Source organism: Salvia miltiorrhiza, chromosome 6, assembly GCF_028751815.1.
Source record: "Salvia miltiorrhiza cultivar Shanhuang (shh) chromosome 6, IMPLAD_Smil_shh, whole genome shotgun sequence".
Classification (NCBI taxonomy): Eukaryota; Viridiplantae; Streptophyta; class Magnoliopsida; order Lamiales; family Lamiaceae; genus Salvia; species Salvia miltiorrhiza.
The window spans coordinates 34,983,120-35,002,649 of NC_080392.1; the positions used below are offsets into that span (position 1 = coordinate 34,983,120).

A 19,530-nucleotide genomic window follows, 5' to 3' on the forward strand; every position below is an offset into this window, starting at 1 on the left:
TATTTTAGGAGTTGTGTAGGTTTTAAATGTTGTAGTTTCTGCCCTATTTATAAAGGGCTGTAGTTTCTGAACTTGAAAAAAAATGTGGAAATTTTGAAACTTCTGAAAATTTCAATGCACAATTGCTCTTCCAGTTTACTGTTTAAAATTGTGGCGCCATTTTCTTTCAATTTTTTTGGCAGATTTGTGTTTTCGGCAGCTTTAAGTTTGTGATAAGGTTTTACAAGTTTCATTTTTTGGCAGATTTGTATATTTCGAATTTTATGAAATGATTAATTTAATTACAGATTATTAAAAATTAAATTTAAAAAAAAACCTTAATTATTTTTTTAATATTGATAAAATAGAAATAATTAGTTATTTCTTAATCACAAACTTAAACATGTGGACCACACTCCTTATTCACCTAACTTGCTTCTCCTTAATCTCTGTGCCGAAAAGTAATGAGACATGCATAACGGAACGGAGGGAGTATAAAAAATATGGTCCCCACTTTAAGTGATAAATTTATACCTCATTATATTATCCCTCTATTTAGAGGGATAAAAAGCAAACACACCCTAAGTATACTAAAAAACATTGAGGTGCCACGTTGAAAACTCTTCAAAACAACTATCTCAAATATCTTCGTAATCTCAATACACGAAACTTTATTGTCCTACTTCCCTCAACTCAAAAAAAAAAAAAAAATCTCTTAATCTAAGTGACTATAAATAAAAAGTTGGAAAAACAACAAAAGTTAGAAAACTATAACCGTAAAAGGCAAATAAACTTGAAAATTTTGCAATGAATAAAATTTCACATGTAAATTCCGTGTGTCCCGTTCATGATCACGGACGCGCTAGATTTCCAGCTAAAAGCCCAAATAAAAAACGAATTAGGAAACAAGGAAAATAAATAAATAAATAAAGCTTTCACAACACAACATGTGACATCTACGCGTACGAGACCAAATCCCCTAGTCAACACTTTACATTACACTTTGCGCTCTATTTTTTTTTAAAATAAAATTTTTAATAATTTATTTTAGTAATTTGTTCAATTGAGATATTCAAAATATCTACAAATAACTAGATTATTTTACATGAGCATCGCTCGCATAATATTCATATGCTAAAACAAGTATTTTTTTAAATGAAAAGTGAATCTGATCAAGTAACAGTTTATTTAGGTCCGTGATAATGTTATCGGTTAATAATCTTAACGTGCAGATCGAAAGATTTATAGAATATCTAATTTTGAAAAGTAGCAATTGGATGATCTATAATTACCAAAATTATGTTATTAGAACACAAAGTGAGAAGCAATTAGTAATTAAACGAGAGGATTTTGATTCTTTTGCTAAAGGGATTTTCGCTATTATACATTGTGTTTAGAATATATAAGAGATCGTCGAGTTTGTTAATTGTTATATTATAGCTAATTCAAATGCATTCGATGCAATAGCTTGTTGTACATCGTGCAGCAGTATTTGTACATTTGGAAGGCGGGGTGGGGTGGGGGAGGGGGGTGGTTGATTATCAACCCACGCATTTGGTAGTCTAAACCCACCGCTACGCTATCTATTTCTTGACGTCTTTTTCTTCTTCATTTCATACACATTGTATTTTCTACTCCAATTTTAATTCCATCATCATCTGCTAATGCCATTCTGTTTCCAGTTCATCTTCATTTGTATATATAATAAATTTTCTTATTTTCTTTCTCCACCACCTATTTAAATCAACCCTTCACAAATCAAAAAAGTTCATTAACCCTCAACTCCGTGGTGCATCTACACGTACAATTAGGGTTATAAACGAGTCGAGCCATTCGTAGAAAAATGTTGCATTTGATAGTTTTGATTCTTTTTATAGCTGGAGGTGTGAGAGCTGAGGATCCTTACCGATTCTTCACTTGGAACGTCACTTACGGCGACATTTACCCATTAGGCGTTCGACAACAGGTGTGTGATTCTATTTATGCATTAACCTTTTTTTTTATCATTGTTTTATTTATTGCATGCATTCGAGATCGTACGTTGTTTTGATCTTATTTTTGTGAAAATTTTATGGGTTTTGATGCTCGTGTCGTGCAGATAAATGATCATGTCTAAAAAAAGAAAAATGTATTGTTGTTCCAACGCATGTAGCGCTGCATTTCAAATGTTTAAAACTAGCGCTATATGTTGTAATATTGATATTTGAGTTTTTGATATATATTTTTTTTTGGTTTAAAAAAAATATATTAATGAATATATTTTTCTACTATATATAAATTAATATTCAATTTTTTTATTTATATGTGCTAGTTAAATATTGCACAAGTGCTCCATTGCATGAAAAAGCTGAAGTAATTAACTGTTTATGTATGCGTACATATATGTGTGTTAATTCGTAATTAATTTTTATTTCACTTTTATTTCTATTTTTTTCAGGGAATTTTGATAAATGGGCAATTTCCAGGACCTGATATATATTCAGTCACAAACGATAACATTATAATCAACGTTTTCAATAATTTGCCAGAGCCATTCCTCCTCTCATGGTTAGTTGATCTCAAGCACAATTTCATAAAATAATTAAAATGGAAGTTCATTTATAATATAGATTAATTAATTATTTCTACAGCACGCCTTTAATTTAATATCATTAATGATTTATATGAATAATTATTTCTATATATGTGTGAAAGTGGGCTGGCTAATTAGGCATGCAAGTTGTATAAATTATTAGTTAATAGTTATCTTTATTAAGACTGCGCGTTACGTATGGAATGTGCTTTGTCACAATCAAGTAACTAATAGCATTTGTTTGTCTTGATTAATTAATAATGTGCTTTTAACATATAGTATAATAGCCGTATATAGGCCTCTTTCTCTCTCCAGGTTTGCTAAAATTGAATATTAACTCGAATTTAATTAGCTTCCATCAAAATAATTCAGAGCCATACAAACTTAAACTAATTAAACTAGCTAGTATATGGAATTAATTTGCCTTGTCACAATCAAGTCTATAACTAACTGCATTACTTATTAGAGTACACTCCTATTTCTCTCTCAAGCTTCCCTAACCATCACAATAAACTTTGGGATCAATGAGAATTTCCTTATTCATATTATACTTTTTAAAAACATTTTCACTATAAAAACAAATTGAACAAGTATGCGCATTAAACTTTATTTCCCTCAATACACCCTTTATTTTAAATAAGTAAAATTAATAATAAAAGAAACTACATCATATTGTAGCCAAAATCATATAGTAATAGAAAATTTGAGGAATGTAACAATTTTTATTTTAATGCACAAAAAATTCGTATAAATCGTGTAAATGTGTAAGAGCATAACTTATACTCATATTAGATGAGAAGGCCTAAAATTGGACATTGTTCCCTAAAAAAATCTTTGTTAGTTTTACATTTTTCAAAATATATTAGTTACAACTTATACTCATTCCAATAAGCAAAGCAGCGGACCTCCTCTGTATGAAAAAGAAGATGTCTCGATTTCAATTTTCTAAACTTCTTCGGTTCACGAAAATTATATCATTATTTTTATTTTTATTCATCCATAAAATGAGATTCTTATTCTACTAATAATAATACTTATACTCATATTTTATAAAAACTCGTGTTAAAAAGTATGAGCGTACGTATATATCGTTGACGAAAAGAGTATAATATAAAATATTAGTATAATGAAGGAGATGTTTTTTTATTTGAAAATATTTTGAATTTGATTGGGGTATAGGAGTGGGGTCCAGCAGAGGAAGAACTCGTTCCAAGACGGCGTGTACGGCACAACATGTCCGATCCCTCCCGGCCACAACTTCACCTACACCATGCAGATGAAAGATCAAATCGGCAGCTTTTACTACTTCCCCTCTCTCGCTTTCCACAAGGCCGCCGGCGGATTCGGCGCCATCAGAATCCTCAGCAGGCCCAGAATCCCGGTCCCCTTCGCCGACCCCGACGCCGATTACTCCATTCTCATCGGCGATTGGTACAAAGCCAATCACAAGGTCCGTCTCTATCCTTCATCTCTTTGCATGCTGTGTTGTTTCTGGAGTTGCAGCGTTTGAAACTTCCGATTCTCCGAAAATGGCAGGTTTTGCAGAAGGTTTTGGACTCCGGCAGCATGCTTGCTTTCCCCGACGGCGTTCTCATCAACGGCCGCGGTGGGAACGATACGCAGTTCACAGTTGAGCCAGGTACGATAATCAATATATGCTCCAAATTGAGTCTCACGTTCTATCCGAAAATGTTAAATGTGCTGAGAATTGAGAATGTGCGTGAATAAGTGCACTACATGTTTAGCTAGGGATATATTTAGACCGTGACAATGGAATTATTTATAGCACCCACCTTCTTATTCTAATTGAGTAAATTGTACATAAAGATTTGAGGTTTAATTAATTTCCAGTTTCAAATTTTGAAGAATTATTGTGATGTGGTGTTTGCAGGGAAAACATACAGGCTGAGAATATCAAATGTGGGGTTGAGGAATTCACTGAATTTCAGAATCCAAGGGCACAACATGAAGCTAGTTGAAGTAGAAGGGACCCACACCATGCAGAGCATGCTATCCTCGCTGGACGTCCACGTAGGCCAGTCCTACTCCGTCCTCGTCACCGCCGACCAGCCAGCTCATCAGGACTACCACATCGCCGTCTCCACGCGCTTCGCCTCCACCGTCCTCACCACCACCGCCGTCCTCCACTACACCACCTCCGGGACCCCCGCTTCCGGCCCTCTTCCCCCGGCCCCTCAAGATGTTCAATGGTCCCTAAACCAAGCTCGTTCCATAAGGTAATAGAGCTGTCAAACTTAATCCCACATAATTTTTGACTAAATATTTTTATATGCCTAAAAAATTATCCCTTATATTGTCACCCGGTATATATATATCTTTTTTTTATTTAACTTTTGTTAACTTTTTGTAATTATTAACTAGGATTTATGATATATTAATATTTTTGTCGTTTAATTTTATTTTTATTAATTAATAATTTATTATTAGGACCGGTAGATCCATAGTAAGAGTACATAATTTTTAAAATTTAATTTTTTAAAGTAAAATTAAGTATAATTCATAATTAACTTTTTTATATAAAAAAAATTATTAAAATAATAGATATAATAGTGTAACTCACTTTTGACGACAGGACTAATCTGACAGCAAGTGGACCGAGGCCGAATCCGCAGGGGTCGTACCACTACGGCCAAATCAACGTGACGAGAACGATAAGGCTCGGCAACACGCCCGGCTCGCTCGACGGCAAGCAGCGCTACGCCGTGAACGGCGTGTCGTTCGTGGCGGCCGACACGCCGCTAAAGCTGGCGGACTACTTCAACATCGACGGGGTGTTCCGCGTCGGGAGCATCCCGGACTCCCCTCCCGCCAGCCGAGCCCTCCACCTCGACACGGCGGTGATGGGAGCCGACTACCGGACCTTCGTTGAGATTGTGTTTGAGAACAGAGAAAACATCATGCAGAGCTGGCACCTTGATGGATACTCTTTCTTTGTAGTTGGGTGAGCCTCAGCCCCCCCCCCCCACCCAAAAAAAAAGTTGCTAAATTAATTCCATTTTTCTCTTTCATTTGCATACAAAATTAATTGACTATCTCTCTCTCTCTTGCAGGATGGATGGAGGTTCTTGGACACCTGATAGCAAGAAACAGTACAATCTTGTAGATGCTGTTTTCCGCTCCACCACACAGGTTAGAATCAAGAATCAAGAATATTCATAAATTCTTAGTATTATTTATTAGCATAATTATAATAAAGTCATTACATATCCATTCATCTCCATTAGTGAAATAGTGTGTGTTGGGCTAAAGCATATTTTAGATCTGAGCTTATTAGCTCCAACGACTTATAAGATGTAATGTATCAAGAGAGAATAAGTTAGAGAGAAAATTGTGAGTTAGGGATTGAAAATTTAAGAGAGATTCAATTGGAATGTTACATAATAGATATAACAAACTATAGTGGGGTTATTTTTGTAAAATGATTGTTGTTCATAAGAATATGAAAAAATAAGTTGCAGTTTGTTTATGAGTTTATTTTGCCTAATACTCCACTTCTTAAGAGCCAAACACCTCCATAGTCTTCTTAAACTACTTGTCATTGAATTTTTTATTTAATTCTTTCCCTATTTGGACTATGTTTGAGCTTTTTCATTGTGTATTTATCTTATAAGACTTATGTATTTGAAACTATTCCATTGCATTTTAGCCTATGGGACTTGTATATTTGGAAAGTGTGTCACTAATTGTAGCTCAACACACAGGTTTATCCCAAGTCTTGGACAGCAATCTATGTTGCACTAGACAATGTAGGAATGTGGAACCTTAGGTCCGAGTTCTGGGCTCGGCAGTACCTCGGACAGCAGCTTTATCTCCGCGTCTACACACCGGTCAAGTCGACCAGAGACGAGTACCCTATTCCCTCCAACGCGCTTCTCTGTGGGAGAGCCGCGGGCCGGAGCTAGTACATTCTAATGCTTCAAAAATACCACTTGTATAACCTCAAAAAATAGCCTAAACAGCACCTTTTTGCTGTCTCATTCTTTGTATCACTTCAAAATAAGTTGTGTAATGTAAGAAAAATACATTCTTTCTCATGTTCCATGTTGATTGGTATATTAATGAATTTACAAAGGAGTAGTTTTCACTTGAGCTGTCTGAGACAAGAATTCTTTGTTTTCACCGTAAAACTCATTCAAATGTACACTTTTTATTTTTATTTGTTTTTGGAGATTAATATTCAAATGTATATTGAGCGGCAATAAGCGATACTTATTTGGATGATCCGCCACACCAGTTCTTGATTTCCCTCAGTTGTCTCATGTGCATATATCAACTCTTATATAAATTGCCACTTTTTCAACTGAAAAAATTAAGACCATTTTGAGCTGCACATTTTGTGATGGCTAAGGCACACATTTCTCTACTCCTTTGTGTTTCTGTCGTCTTGCTCAATGTCGTCTCTCACTCAGCTGATGAGGCGTCGCCTGCCATTTTCGTACTAGGTGACTCGACTGCAGATGTTGGGACGAACCAGTACCTGCCTGAGACCATTTTCAGAGCTGATTTCCCTCCCTATGGCATAGACTTCCCCCATTCGCGCCCAACGGGAAGGTTTAGCAATGGCTTCAACAGTGCAGATTTTGTAGGTTAGTAACATAACTCTAACAACATATGCATATTTAGTTGTTTAGTTTAAAAGAAAAGCACAGAATGATGATTCATTTTGTGCAATAATTCTGTTTTCACAGCCAAGCTCTTTGGCCTAAAGAGGAGCCCACCTCCCTACATGTATCTTCTCACACTGAATCCTCATCATTTTCGAAAGCATCTGCTGAGAGGCGCGAACTTTGCATCAGCCGGTGCAGGGATTCTTGACATAACCGGTCCAAACGGGGTGAGGTTCCTCGTTTCCTTACTGAACAGAACTGCCTAAAGTGAACTGCATTTTGGCCTTATAGAGACTAATGGCTCGGCTCCTCGTGTTTCATGTGTCGTTCCACAATGTGCAGAGCGTCGTGCCATTATCACAGCAGATCAGCCAGGTCTCTGAAGTGAAGGGCAACCTCACTCTCCAGATTGGCTCTGCTGCAGCAGACTCGAAGCTCTCGAGATCCATGTTCTTCATCAGTGTAGGGAGCAATGACATATTTGGCTATTTCAAGGCCAACAGCACAATGCAGAAAAACAAATTCATTGCCATTGTGATCTCAACATATTCAGACCACATCATGGTAACATCAGTGAAAAAATCCCATGTTTTTGTGCTTTTTAGTGAACTGATTCTGTTGTTTTTCTGCTGTTTCTACTGCTAGAAACTGTACAAGCTCGGAGCAAGAAAGTTCGGTATCATAAGCGTGCCACCTGTTGGATGCTGCCCGTCACAAAGACTAGTGCAGAAAGCCCTCTATGGAGCCGATGGCTGCTTTGAGCTGCAGAACGACTTCGCCTTGACCTTTCACTCAGCGCTGGACACGCTCCTGAGCCACCTCAGCACGCAGCTGCCGGGATTCAAATACTCCCTTGGAAACGGATACAAAATGTCGATTGATGTCATAAACAATCCCCGTGCCTCAGGTAAAGCTGCTGACACACCTCCATAGGCATAAATTATGGGCTTTCAATTTGTTGATATATATTCTGCTCTTTCTAGGATTTGAGAATGTGGATGCAGCATGCTGTGGAGACGGGCTCCTGAACGCGCAAGTCCCGTGTAACTCTTCAACATCGGTCTGCTCAGACCGTCGCAAGTTCTTGTTTTGGGATATGTTCCATCCCACCAAGAAAGCAGCGTTTCTGGCTGCACAGACACTCTACAATGGCCCTCCATATTATGTCTCACCTATCAACTTTTCTCAGTTGGCTAAGGACTATTAGTATCAAGAAACTACGTCGTTTTCCTTTCATTTTTCTTTCATTTTTCAAGAATAAATGAACTGTAACAGAGATCTAAAGTCACCACATTTTCTTTAACTTAATACTGTCAAGTTTGACAGCAGCAGACTTCATTTTCGGACATTGTTTTTCCTTCAGCTACAGTCGTACGAATGTATCTGTAAGTATCAGAGTTTGGATCTCTGTCATCATAAATTTACAAGAAATCATCAATGGCTTCAAGAATTTTTTTAAGCAGAAGATCTTGAAAAAAACTGGCTTGAACTAAGTTGAAGGCCGGCTTTCTTGTTCATGTATTCTTGTCCTAATACTAATAAGAGAAACATGCCAACAAGGATATTCTTCTGCAACGTACTAAATACCGTATTGCACGACAGATTTTCTCGTTAAGAACAGTTTTCCTCATATTTCATGACATAACAGAAGGTATACATCAGTACTATATAAAATAAGAAAAAAAAGAGCAACTAGAGATCATCTGTAAGCTACATCACCAGAATCCGACTTCGTAAGTCCACTGATATCGCTCTCATTCCCGGGCTCCATTTGCACGAGAAGATCCCCACTCCTTTTTTGGATCCCTAACACATAGTTTGGCTCTACGAGGAATTGCAAGATCTGCCAAGAAACACAAGTAGCTTTGTTAAAATTTGCCAATTTTAGCTTTAGTATCAAAAGATGAGATGATGTACCGTCTTCATTGTTGGCCTTCTAGAAGACGAATGCAGGAGGCACAGGCGGGCTATGATCATCACGGCTTTCATCTCATCACCATTGTAGTCCTCATTCAGGCTGGGATCAATAAGGCGTTCGTATACACCACATGTCAGCAGAGTCCTTGCCTGAAAATTTCATCACCAATCATCAAGGAGAAGCCTAAAACAAAGATTGAACATTCTGGCTCAAATTCAAATTCAATTACCCAAAGTATTAAACTTGCTTGATTTGATGCTTGATTTGTTCTAGTAGCTTCTTTTCCAGTTATCAGTTCCAACAGCAAAATCCCATAAGCATACACATCCACCTTCTCATCAACTTTGCCATACATTATGTACTCCGGGGCTAAGTATCTGAACGTCTCGACTACATGAGCCGGCCTTCTATATGCTGACGACAGATTGACTATTGCAGCTCCAAAATCAGACAGCTGGAAGTCAAAAGTAAGTGCTTATAACAAAGATATACAAATAACATTTTTCAATTCTTGGAAGTAGCTTAAAAGGAACATTTTTTCTTGATTGAATATCACATTAGTGAAACATAAATCTTACTAGTGGCCATCCATCTTCTTGAAGGAGGATATTTGATGAGTTTATGTCGGTATGTATAATCGGAGGATGGCAAGAATGAAGATACTCCAATGCCTTAGCCACACCAAGTGCAACCTGCATTCTCTCACTCCACTTCAACTGATTAAGCTTCTGCTTCAGACTTGAACTGCATAAGTTGTAAACGACTGCACGCATTTCGTTACAGCAACAATATCCAAGAATTTCAACTATGTTTTCATGTTTCAAGCCACTCAAAACCTCCACTTGTCGAAGAAAAGCTTCCTCAGCCTCGTGGGAGCCTGAGCCCCCGAGAACCTTCACTGTCACTGCCCGACCATTTCCAAGGACACCCTTATAGAGCCGACTGTTTGGGCCTTCTCCAATCAGCATATCAGCACTAAAACCTTCCGTAGCATGGTTGAGTTCTCCGTACGTGACGCACCTGTGACAGCCCCCCGTCTCCACTATTGCTGATCTTTGGAACAACAATGGAGTAAAATCACGTGGCTGCAGACTGTTCTTGGCAGCGGTGGTGGATTTTCCACTCTCGGGTTGCTCTGAAGTTGAAGGTGGTGTTGATGAGGATGGCATGGACCAAGATTTCCTGACTTGAGGCCTGGACAGACGTGGATCGGAGCTGCTGGATTCTGACAAAGACGACACAAATGTTCGACAAACTCTGGAGCTGGATCCTTGCTGTGAGGTCCCCATCTGCTGTAATAGGACTCTCCCTCCACTGTCCATTATCAGAAGCTTGCAAGTAGGAGGCAAAGCTTTCAGGCATTTGGCAACAGTCGTGCCTTCCAGGCTGCATACTTAAAACCGTTAGAACGTCGTGGTGGTGGTCGTGGAGGTGGTGGTGGTGGTGGAGAGTAGGAAACTTACCAGCTGCTGCTGCATCCAACAGCAAGAATAGTTGCAAATGTTACTCTAACTTGGTGTGCCAGTTCTGATATGTAGCAACTTCCACTACAAATCTTGACTTCAAAATCCACCTTATAACAACATACAAAGGAAGCAAGCAATCAATGAATCAAGAAAGCTCAAAAAACTTACAAACAAGAAGCAGAAAATATTCCAACCTGCTTTGATTTGCAGATATCTTCAGTAAATGTGGAATGTATTGGCATCAAAGGCATCATCTTGGTGCTGCTGCACATGAACAGCAAGCACGGTGTCCCCACGCTCCACGACCAACTGGAGCAACCTCAACAGAACTTGTCTACTGCAAGTATCAGATTTCAAGCCAACAATGATTCTTCTGCTGCTCACTGCCTTGCTCCCTAGCCGCCCCAATATCCCTCGAGTCATTCTCAAGTTTCCATCCATAACATGCAGTCGAGATTTCTGCGGAAAACAAGCATCCCATTGCAAGTTTAGTAGAGACAATGCTGCTCCAGATTTCAGAGTAGGCTTGCAAATCTACCAAACTGCTGTGGCCCTTTTTTCAAATTTGGGAGAGCTGATATTGATATTTGTGGCCCCTATACTTAAATTGCTGTTGGTTTAAGCATTTAGTGTGATGTCTGGCTGCAAATTGATAAGAGAAATACCCATACACAGCTAACTACCGCTGTACCTTCTTCATTGAAATTGAATGAATTAGCACGCAAACACTGTCTTCTTTTCTGAATTTCCTTCATTATGGTTTGGCACGACCATTATTGTAGTTCTTGATGGCCAAACAACAGCAGACTTCATTAATGGTTCTACCCAAACATCCAAAAACTACGTCGTTTTGAAAAGCTCCCTTCACGACACAACGCGCTGTAGCACGCTCTGGGGCTGAGTTCAATAGGTTTTATACACAACAGTTTTCGCATAATGCTGCAATAATTGCATCACCACAGCATCCGCACAACAATGTTCTGTAAGAAAAATTTATCACTCAACTCTCCCTCTCTCTCTCACATACACACACTCACACTCACATGGGAAGTGAAAGTGCCAGTTTACAATTTGAGCAGATAGAAGCAAACAATTTCTTTGAAGGGTAGTAGTCTTAATTACAAGTCAAACCAGCACTGATTACATGCAGATAAACTCTGCCAAAGCAAAAAGGTTACTTAGGATGCATTCACATAAACATATACGGGTCTTATTTAAATTGGTTTTTACAAAGTAAGCTTTTATTATCTCAACCTACTGCGTCGAGCTGAGAAGGACTACTGCAAATTTCACGGCGGAGGAGGAGGAGGCGGCCCAAAGCTGTCTTGCATAGTCATCAACATATACTCACACAGATATGAAACAGCAGCTCATTTCCACAAGTACCGGAGGAAAATCATCGGGCTTCTCATGAAAAGATGCGGCTACGCCTTCTCAGCGACCTGCACATTCAAATTGGGCAAGAGCCAGATGCAGTTATGCATACGATTTGATAGCATTAACATATGGGGCAACATAAAGGCTCTCCTACTGTCAAAGGAGTACGGAACAGCATTTGTAAGATCCAGGCATAGGAGTATACAAGATAGAAAAAGGTAATAGCTCGAAGAAGTAGAAAAGACACCATATTTAGGCACTCAACACATTAGTGGGATTTTTCTGTTCTTCATGACACAAGCCAAATGATGCAATGAGAGAAAAGAAAGCCAAATACACGATACATCAATGTTTCATCTAAGAACTTCCCTTTATTGAAGACGATACTTCCAATCGAAACTCCAAAACCAACCAATTCAAATGAAGCATCCTATCCAAAGTTTTACAATCTAATGTGCAAAACTGACTGTATACACACAAAGCAGCAAAAGTACAAATTCTTAAAGCAACTCGATCAACCATAATTCACTGAGTTCAATGACTAAAGCAGTTCAAATTTACCGATAGATACTCATTACACAAGGCAATTTTTTTATCATTTATTTGTCTGAGCCACATTCAAACCGAAGAGACTGCATTTAACAAGAATAAAAACTCCACGAGAACAAATATAACCACCGAACAGGGATTTGGCATATCCTTAAAACAATTAATTGACAATGACAAATCCACCCAAAACAACTAGCATCTTTCAATCACAGCTCAGACTCCTCATAACTTGTTCTCATCCACATAATAGATATCTAGCTAAACAGTCCAGCAATGCAGCACCTAAGATAACATGGGCAAAATTTGCAATTCTTGCAATTATCTTTCAAAAGATATTGGTTGTCACCTGGTTAAGAGGGTTGTCGGGAGATTTCTTCCAGAGTTTCCAAATCATATCCTTGTATTGTGTGTGCGTCAGACCCGGCTTCTCTGCCTTCAGTTTTGGGAGCTCAGCTTCTTCAAAAGCCTGCAGACATAAACAACACATCAAAACTTAGACAAAGAATAGCTTAACTCAGTAAGCAACGATCAACTTCAAAATATCACAGATTGCTGTAACAATGTGAATGATTAATTAGCTCAAACAACCAATTCCCCTCAAATCACATACCCAAAACAACCAATCCAGCTAATATCAGATATCTGATTCAAATAATCATACAAATCAATCAAAATTTCACCAATCAATCATACCTTAAACGAGGCCTTCAAGCTAAAATCAGAATTCTAACTATTTCAGTCAAATTCTGATTCAAATAATCTTACAAATCAAGCAACATTTCACCAATCAATCATACCTTAAACGAGGCCTTCAGCCTCTTCTCCGGATGTTTGTCCACGGGCAAACTATCGACCAGAGTCATCCGCGCAAGCGCTTCATCAACCGACCTCGCCTCAATAATCGAATCATCGCGATTGGTGTTCTCCACGCTCACCATCCTCTCGTACTCCTCCTCCTTCGCCGTCCGGCTCTGCTTCCTCTTATCCTCCTCCGCGCGACGCTGCAACGCCGCCTGGTCCTCCTCCTTCCGGCGGCTCAGCTCCGCCTCCGTCACCTTCGGCAGGGGCACCGCAACCCTATTCGCCTTCTTATCCGGCTTCATCAGGCTCTTCTCCAGCTCCTTCTCCTCCAGCTCCGCCAATCGGCGCACCTCGGCCTTCCGCGCGTTTGCCTCGGCTCGCTTCTCGGCTTCCTCCTCCCGCTTCTTCGCCGCTCGCGGCTTGTTTCCCTCCGCTTCGCGCCAGTACTGCTCTTCCTTCTCCTTCGCCTCGCGCTCCTTCCGCTCCGACTCCGTGGCGCTCCTCCGTGCCCTAGCTGCTTCGGCTTTGCTGTTGACACCCATTTTCTTCGGCATTTTCGACGATTTTTCTCGGATTAAATCTGCTCTACACAACAAAATTTTGATAAATTTGTGCCAACTATCGGCGGATTGTGTTGATTGGAATTGGGAATTGAATTGAATCGAATCGAATGGAATCTTACGCGTACAAAATCGACTAGAGATCAGAAATCAAAACATCAAAAAATAAACGAAATGAGAGAGTCGGTGAGAGCTGGACCTTTTCGGTCACGGCCCAATATAATTTATAGTTGGCCATGAAGGGCCTGGACCCGGAGTATAATTCAGCCCGTTTACAAGTTTTAGTGGGGTATATCTATTCATTCGTAGCCCCATTTTACTCGCCCCATAAAAAATAAATAATTATAAATTTACTATTTTATCTTTTATAACTCATAACCCCCAAATTAAATATTCTAAAGAGTAAAATTTTGGAATAGCCAAAATGGATCATATAACACAAATTATGGACACTCATTGAAAAAACATAAATTTTGGATCATTTTTATAGCTTTGGGACGTTTTTGCCCTTAATTAGGCGGACTGGGTAGGGTCAGGAGCGCGGGTCGCGTGCCGGGTAGGATCAGGCACGCTGGGTCGGGTTAGGCACTTATGGCACTATTAGTACCATAAGTGCCAACGAAAATTTTTTTTTACTCCCCCTGCCCTGCCTACCCCCCAGACCCCCGACCCCACCCACCCCCAAGCCAAAAACAAAATTTTTTTTACTCCCCCTAGATAAAAATAAATCAAATTCTACTTTTGTTATTTTATTTTATGGCACTAATAGTGGCATAAGTGCCAACGAAAATCCAAAATAAAATAAAGTAAAATGGTCTTTTTAGCAATAAGTGCCAAACATGCAGAACAAATATAGAAACAACAGCATCATCTAAATCATAAATGGAACATTTAAACCCTAAATGGATAATCTAAACCCTAAATGGAATATCTAAACCCTATGAGAAGTGTTTAAAAAGTTCCTTTTGGCTTGGGGGTGGGTGGGGTCGGGGGTTGGGGGGGTAGACAGGGCAGGGGGAGTAAAAAAAAATTTTCGTTGGCACTTATGGCACTAATAGTGCCATAAGTGTCTAACCCGACCCGCGTGCCTGATCCTATCCGGCACGCAACCCGCGCTTCTGACCCTACCCAGTCCGCCCAATTAGGGGTATATTAGGCATATTGCCTAATTAATGACCATAATTTGTGTTTTTTCAATTAGTAGGCCAAATATTGTGTTTGCATGTTCAATGTGGCCATTTGACACCATTATTTCTATTCTAAATCTATAACCCCCATTCTTTATTTTATTCTTTGCCCGATGACACCGTGCTTCTTTCTACAAATTAAATTGATCGTGCTCTGAAGTATATAGATTTGGCATTATAATTTGGATATATGTTGTCAATAGATGCATTCATTAACTAAAAATGAGATGATGTTTCCTCAGTATTATCACATAGAGATATATCTCTCTCTGGAGCCTCTGGAGTTAGAGATGATATTTCTCATTTTTATCATCTTTCAGTTCAATTTCTATTTCATTGAGCAGGAGAGACCTATCATGTTTAAATAAATGATTTATTTATATTTTAAGTATTAATTAATGAAAAAGAAGATGTATTTTAATTTTATTCTAACGTGTCTTTGCCAGGAAAGATGATGGGGAAAGCAGCGGCTCAGATAGATCGTCCCGTTGGCCGAGACATCTTCGACGGCGACCACCGTCGTCTGCTTTCTCTATCTGGTCTTCTAAATTTTCACGACGTGAGGAAAATTGTTGAGCCAAGGAATGTGTCCGCCATTGAAGCTGTAGAATGATGCTGGAGTGGATTTTGTGACCAAGTTGGTGGGGAAAAGAGTGTGGACTTGAGCGATCAATGCCATTTGTGAGTTTATAGTTAGTTTTAGGGCAAATTGCATGAAAATACCCCACTTTATACCAAAATCTGGTTTTTTGACAATCTTTTCAATTGTAGCCAAAATTTGAACTACCTTTCAATTTGTTGCAATTGACTTCCGGAGTAATTTTCCGGCCAACTTAATGCTGATGTGGATTCCCGTAAAGGTGATGTGGCACTGCCTCGCCGACTTATCAAACGACGACGTCTGTAAATTTGTAATTACCTTAAATGATGTCGTTTTCCACGATTTTAAGCAAATTACAATTTCTAGTTTTATATATTTGTCGATTAGGGCTTCAAATGTCCTCATTTCTTTTCCCAAATCCTCTCATCTCAGTTGAAGTTCTGGTTTGCAGCGTAAATCTTTGAACTGATGGATTCTTCTTCTCAAACGGGACGACTGAGCTCATGCAATTTCCCCTTACCTCCAAAATTCTGCAAATGCAAAGAACAGAGCCGTGCATCTTGCATGCTTCAAATAGCGTGACTAATCCGGAGAGGCGCTACTACCACTGTCGTCGTCGTGGTCGTCATGGTGATTGCAAGTATTGGGAATGGGTTGATCCCGTTCTACCAGAGTACTACAAGGATTGCTTGTTGAAGATGAAGCTTGAAAGGGACTTGGCAGTTGAAGAATTAATTCAGCAGAGGGGAAAAAAGGCAGACAAAAACACCTCTATTGGAGATGAAGAAGACATACGACTCTCAGAAGGTGGTGAAGAGTACAAGATACTTGGGAATCAAATCCATATTGTGGAGAAAAGGATGAAGCTACTGTTTTTTGGGTTTGTACTTCTTGTTGTAGTGGTTTTTTTTGGTTGGGTGTAAGATGTAGCTGATGTGGTAGCTGATGTGGTAGATGATGGCATTTTGGACTCGTTTTACTGTTTGGTGATATGAAGTATGTAGAATGTTAATGCAGTTGGTATGGTGTTGAACAATTTGGTGCAATTTAATGCTAACAACATCTTGTATTTGCTCTGTGTTGTACTTTGGCTAATGATGCTAACAAATGAATGTGGTGCCAAGAATAAACTGAAAAATTTGCAACGTACCAAAAACACTTCATATAACAGTAAAGAAGGCTATTGAGTAGCAGTATCTGTTACATAAAAAAGATCATTTGTTATAGCACAAATGTATCCACAACATATCCACAAAAAGACCTAGATATTACATCAAAACATGCATCAACTAGCTAATTCCCAGCTTGAGTCCTGCTTTCTTGAGTTGAGGGCCCTTCTTTGGCTCCTGTCACATTACTTTGGGAAGAAGACACATTTTCTTGTTGCAATGTGGTCCTCCTGGTACCCTACAAGTATTGATATTCACATTTTTAGTAATCAACAAATGATATAACAAATGAGAAATCGGCAATACATTTGAAATACTTACTCTCCTCTGGCTTGTTTGCTCCTGTTGACTAGATGTTTCTTCCTGCCTACTTTTCTTAGGCTTTGGAGGTTGGATTGGATGAATTCTAGGCCTGCCTCTTTTCCCCTGTTTCCAGTTGAAGAAAGAGTATGTAAACAAATAGCAGTAAACAAAGAATAAGTAAACAAAGATTTGGAGCAGTCAAATACCTTGGGTTTAGGTGGTGCCTTCTCATTCTTACAAGTCTTCATGTTGTGACCCTTCTGCTGACAGTTTCGACATGTCATTACCAAACCAAACCTCTTCAATTTGTGTTGATTTTTGGGATCTTCTTCAGGATCTCTTCTCCTCACTTTCTTGGGTCTACCTGGCATCTTCCTAACCAGTGGAGGCTTCACAACATATCCATCAGCCTCCGGCCACATCTCCTCACTGACCAAAGGCTCTATGGTATACGTGTATGCTTCTAGATACCTTTCTACAGTGTAGTAAGCATGCATATATGCAGATGGCTCCTCACCCTCAAATTGTAGGGCAGCACATCCAATGAAGACATGGTATTCCTGTCAAATCCCATTCCCTACATGTGCAACTTCTTGCATTCACATCCACAACAAAGGCCCTACCCTTGTAACTCACCTCATACTTCTTAGCCATGTTAGGAAACACATAAGCTGACACACTCTTAGTCCTTAATTTTTTCCAAACTCTTCATCACAGCAGGACACACTCTATCAGACACCATAGCCATCATTTTCAACTTTTCAACCTGCCTAACCATTAGATCCCTTCTAATCTGCTCACACATGTGTATAATATGCATGCCCCTAGCTGTTATTATGTATCCATTGAATGTCTCAGCTATGTTGTTATCTATCATATCACTACATGGATATAGAGAAATGAAGGCCTTACAGAAACGTTTCACATCTCTGGCCACAAAGTCCTCATAGGCAGCCACATTCTCTGCCTTTAACTCCTCAAGCTTCATCTTGTACTCTTGCGCATATGTGCTATTCACAATACTCCAGAACAGATTCTTCAAACTAGTGCCTTTATGTTGTTTTTTCCAGTTCATGTACACATGTCTGGCACAATTCCTGTGCTCAGCCATTGGTGCCAACTTGCTCACAGCATTCATCAATCCCTAAAATGAAAGCCAATAAGCAAATATTTAGTGGCAGACAATATGTTGTAATACAATAAGGAAACATTATACCTTTTGTTGGTCAGATATAAAACTCCATCCATTGCCATCTGTTATTCCAAGATCTTGGAGCAGAATCTCCAAAAACCAATTCCAGCAGCTCTCATTCTCAACCTCAACCACTGCCCATGCAATTGGGAACATTTGGTTGTTTCCATCCTAAGTATAAACATGTATAAGTATTACACAGCTGCCCAACATTAGATAAATACTTACAAAATTAATATAAGAAAGTAAATAAGTAAAAAGATATTACCTTCCCAACAGCTGCCAATAGGATTCCCCCTAAGTAAGTCTTCAGGAAGCATCCATCTAGCCCTATAATTGACCTACAACTTTTCTTGAAACCATGCCTCAGTGCACTATGGCCAATGTACAAGCCCTTGAAGACTGACCCCTCACCCAATAACAACCTGTAAGTCCCCTCTGGATTCACCCTCATTAGTTCAGCAACATACCTCCTAAGTAATGCATAATGACTCTCAACTGATCCTCTAATCATCTCTTGGGCAGTAGTCCTTGCCCTATACAACCTGTCCCTACCAACAATGGTTTTATACCTAGTCCTAAGGTCATCAGCTAAAAGTTTTATAGGCAAATTGGGCTGAACCCTGAAAACATTCTGATACTTGGTTGCTATGCCATTTATAACTAACAAGCTTATTATTACTCTTTCTGGCACAAGTGTGTGTTGGGAAGTAGGTCTTGATCATGAATGTGTCATATGCTTGGACAAGAGAAGCAAACACTGTCCATTTACAAGGTGGTGTGCATGTTGCTCTACAGGTAGTCTTTGTAACCTTACCAAACCTGATGTGCTTCCCATTTGCTATAGCATTATCCCTCAAAGCTTCCCTGCACTCAAAACCATCTGCAAACCTCATGCCTAATTGCAATTTAAGCTTCTTTGGTTTTGTCCTAGGGTCATAGCTAGATCTGAACTTCCTGTTCCTCTTTCTCTCAAACTCCTCATCTGTAGAATTTGAGTCTTCATTCCCCGAGGTTACATAATCAGATTCTGCATTTTCATGATCATAAACAAGGTTGAAACCCATCCCTTTCTCAGGCTCTTGATCCACTAAATCAAATATATTCCTTCTAGCCTTAACTTCTTTCCTAGAGTTCTCATACTCTTCATCATCACCCAACTCATCATCAGATGAATTCACTACCTAGAGGGATGTAATCTGAATCTTCAGATTCATCATCATGAAAA

At 39.2% G+C, this 19,530-nt stretch overlaps 3 protein-coding genes and 1 pseudogene across 4 annotated transcripts; 2 read left to right on the top strand and 2 right to left on the bottom strand.

Annotated features, from left to right (window-relative positions):
- The first annotated feature begins 1,432 nt into the window (after window positions 1-1,432).
- LOC130989231 (L-ascorbate oxidase homolog) lies at window positions 1,433-6,656 on the top strand. The gene is made up of 8 exons (XM_057913182.1): window positions 1,433-1,945; window positions 2,417-2,526; window positions 3,731-4,001; window positions 4,088-4,190; window positions 4,443-4,788; window positions 5,145-5,513; window positions 5,623-5,701; window positions 6,274-6,656. The coding sequence occupies exons 1-8, from the start codon at window positions 1,823-1,825 to the stop codon at window positions 6,472-6,474; spliced, it is 1,602 nt and encodes a 533-aa protein (XP_057769165.1). The 5' UTR covers window positions 1,433-1,822; the 3' UTR covers window positions 6,475-6,656.
- A 143-nt stretch (window positions 6,657-6,799) lies between these two features.
- LOC130989232 (GDSL esterase/lipase At5g55050-like) lies at window positions 6,800-8,641 on the top strand. Its single transcript, XM_057913183.1, has 5 exons — window positions 6,800-7,158; window positions 7,261-7,406; window positions 7,522-7,743; window positions 7,825-8,086; window positions 8,163-8,641. The coding sequence occupies exons 1-5, from the start codon at window positions 6,912-6,914 to the stop codon at window positions 8,384-8,386; spliced, it is 1,101 nt and encodes a 366-aa protein (XP_057769166.1). The 5' UTR covers window positions 6,800-6,911; the 3' UTR covers window positions 8,387-8,641.
- A 102-nt stretch (window positions 8,642-8,743) lies between these two features.
- On the bottom strand, window positions 8,744-11,488 carry LOC130989230 (protein kinase STUNTED-like; annotated as a pseudogene).
- A 145-nt stretch (window positions 11,489-11,633) lies between these two features.
- Window positions 11,634-14,115, bottom strand: LOC130989233 (uncharacterized). 2 transcript variants are annotated; one of them, XM_057913186.1, is made up of 3 exons: window positions 13,287-14,115; window positions 12,836-12,955; window positions 11,634-12,005 (listed from the first exon to the last, which is right to left on the bottom strand). In XM_057913186.1, exons 1-3 carry the CDS (start codon window positions 13,842-13,844, stop codon window positions 11,988-11,990), a joined length of 696 nt encoding a protein of 231 aa, XP_057769169.1. In that variant the 5' UTR covers window positions 13,845-14,115; the 3' UTR covers window positions 11,634-11,987. The 2 variants fall into 2 exon arrangements, with proteins under 2 accessions (XP_057769169.1, XP_057769168.1); XM_057913185.1 differs by having other exon boundaries at window positions 11,634-12,955; window positions 13,287-14,046.
- Window positions 14,116-19,530: the final 5,415 nt, after the last annotated feature.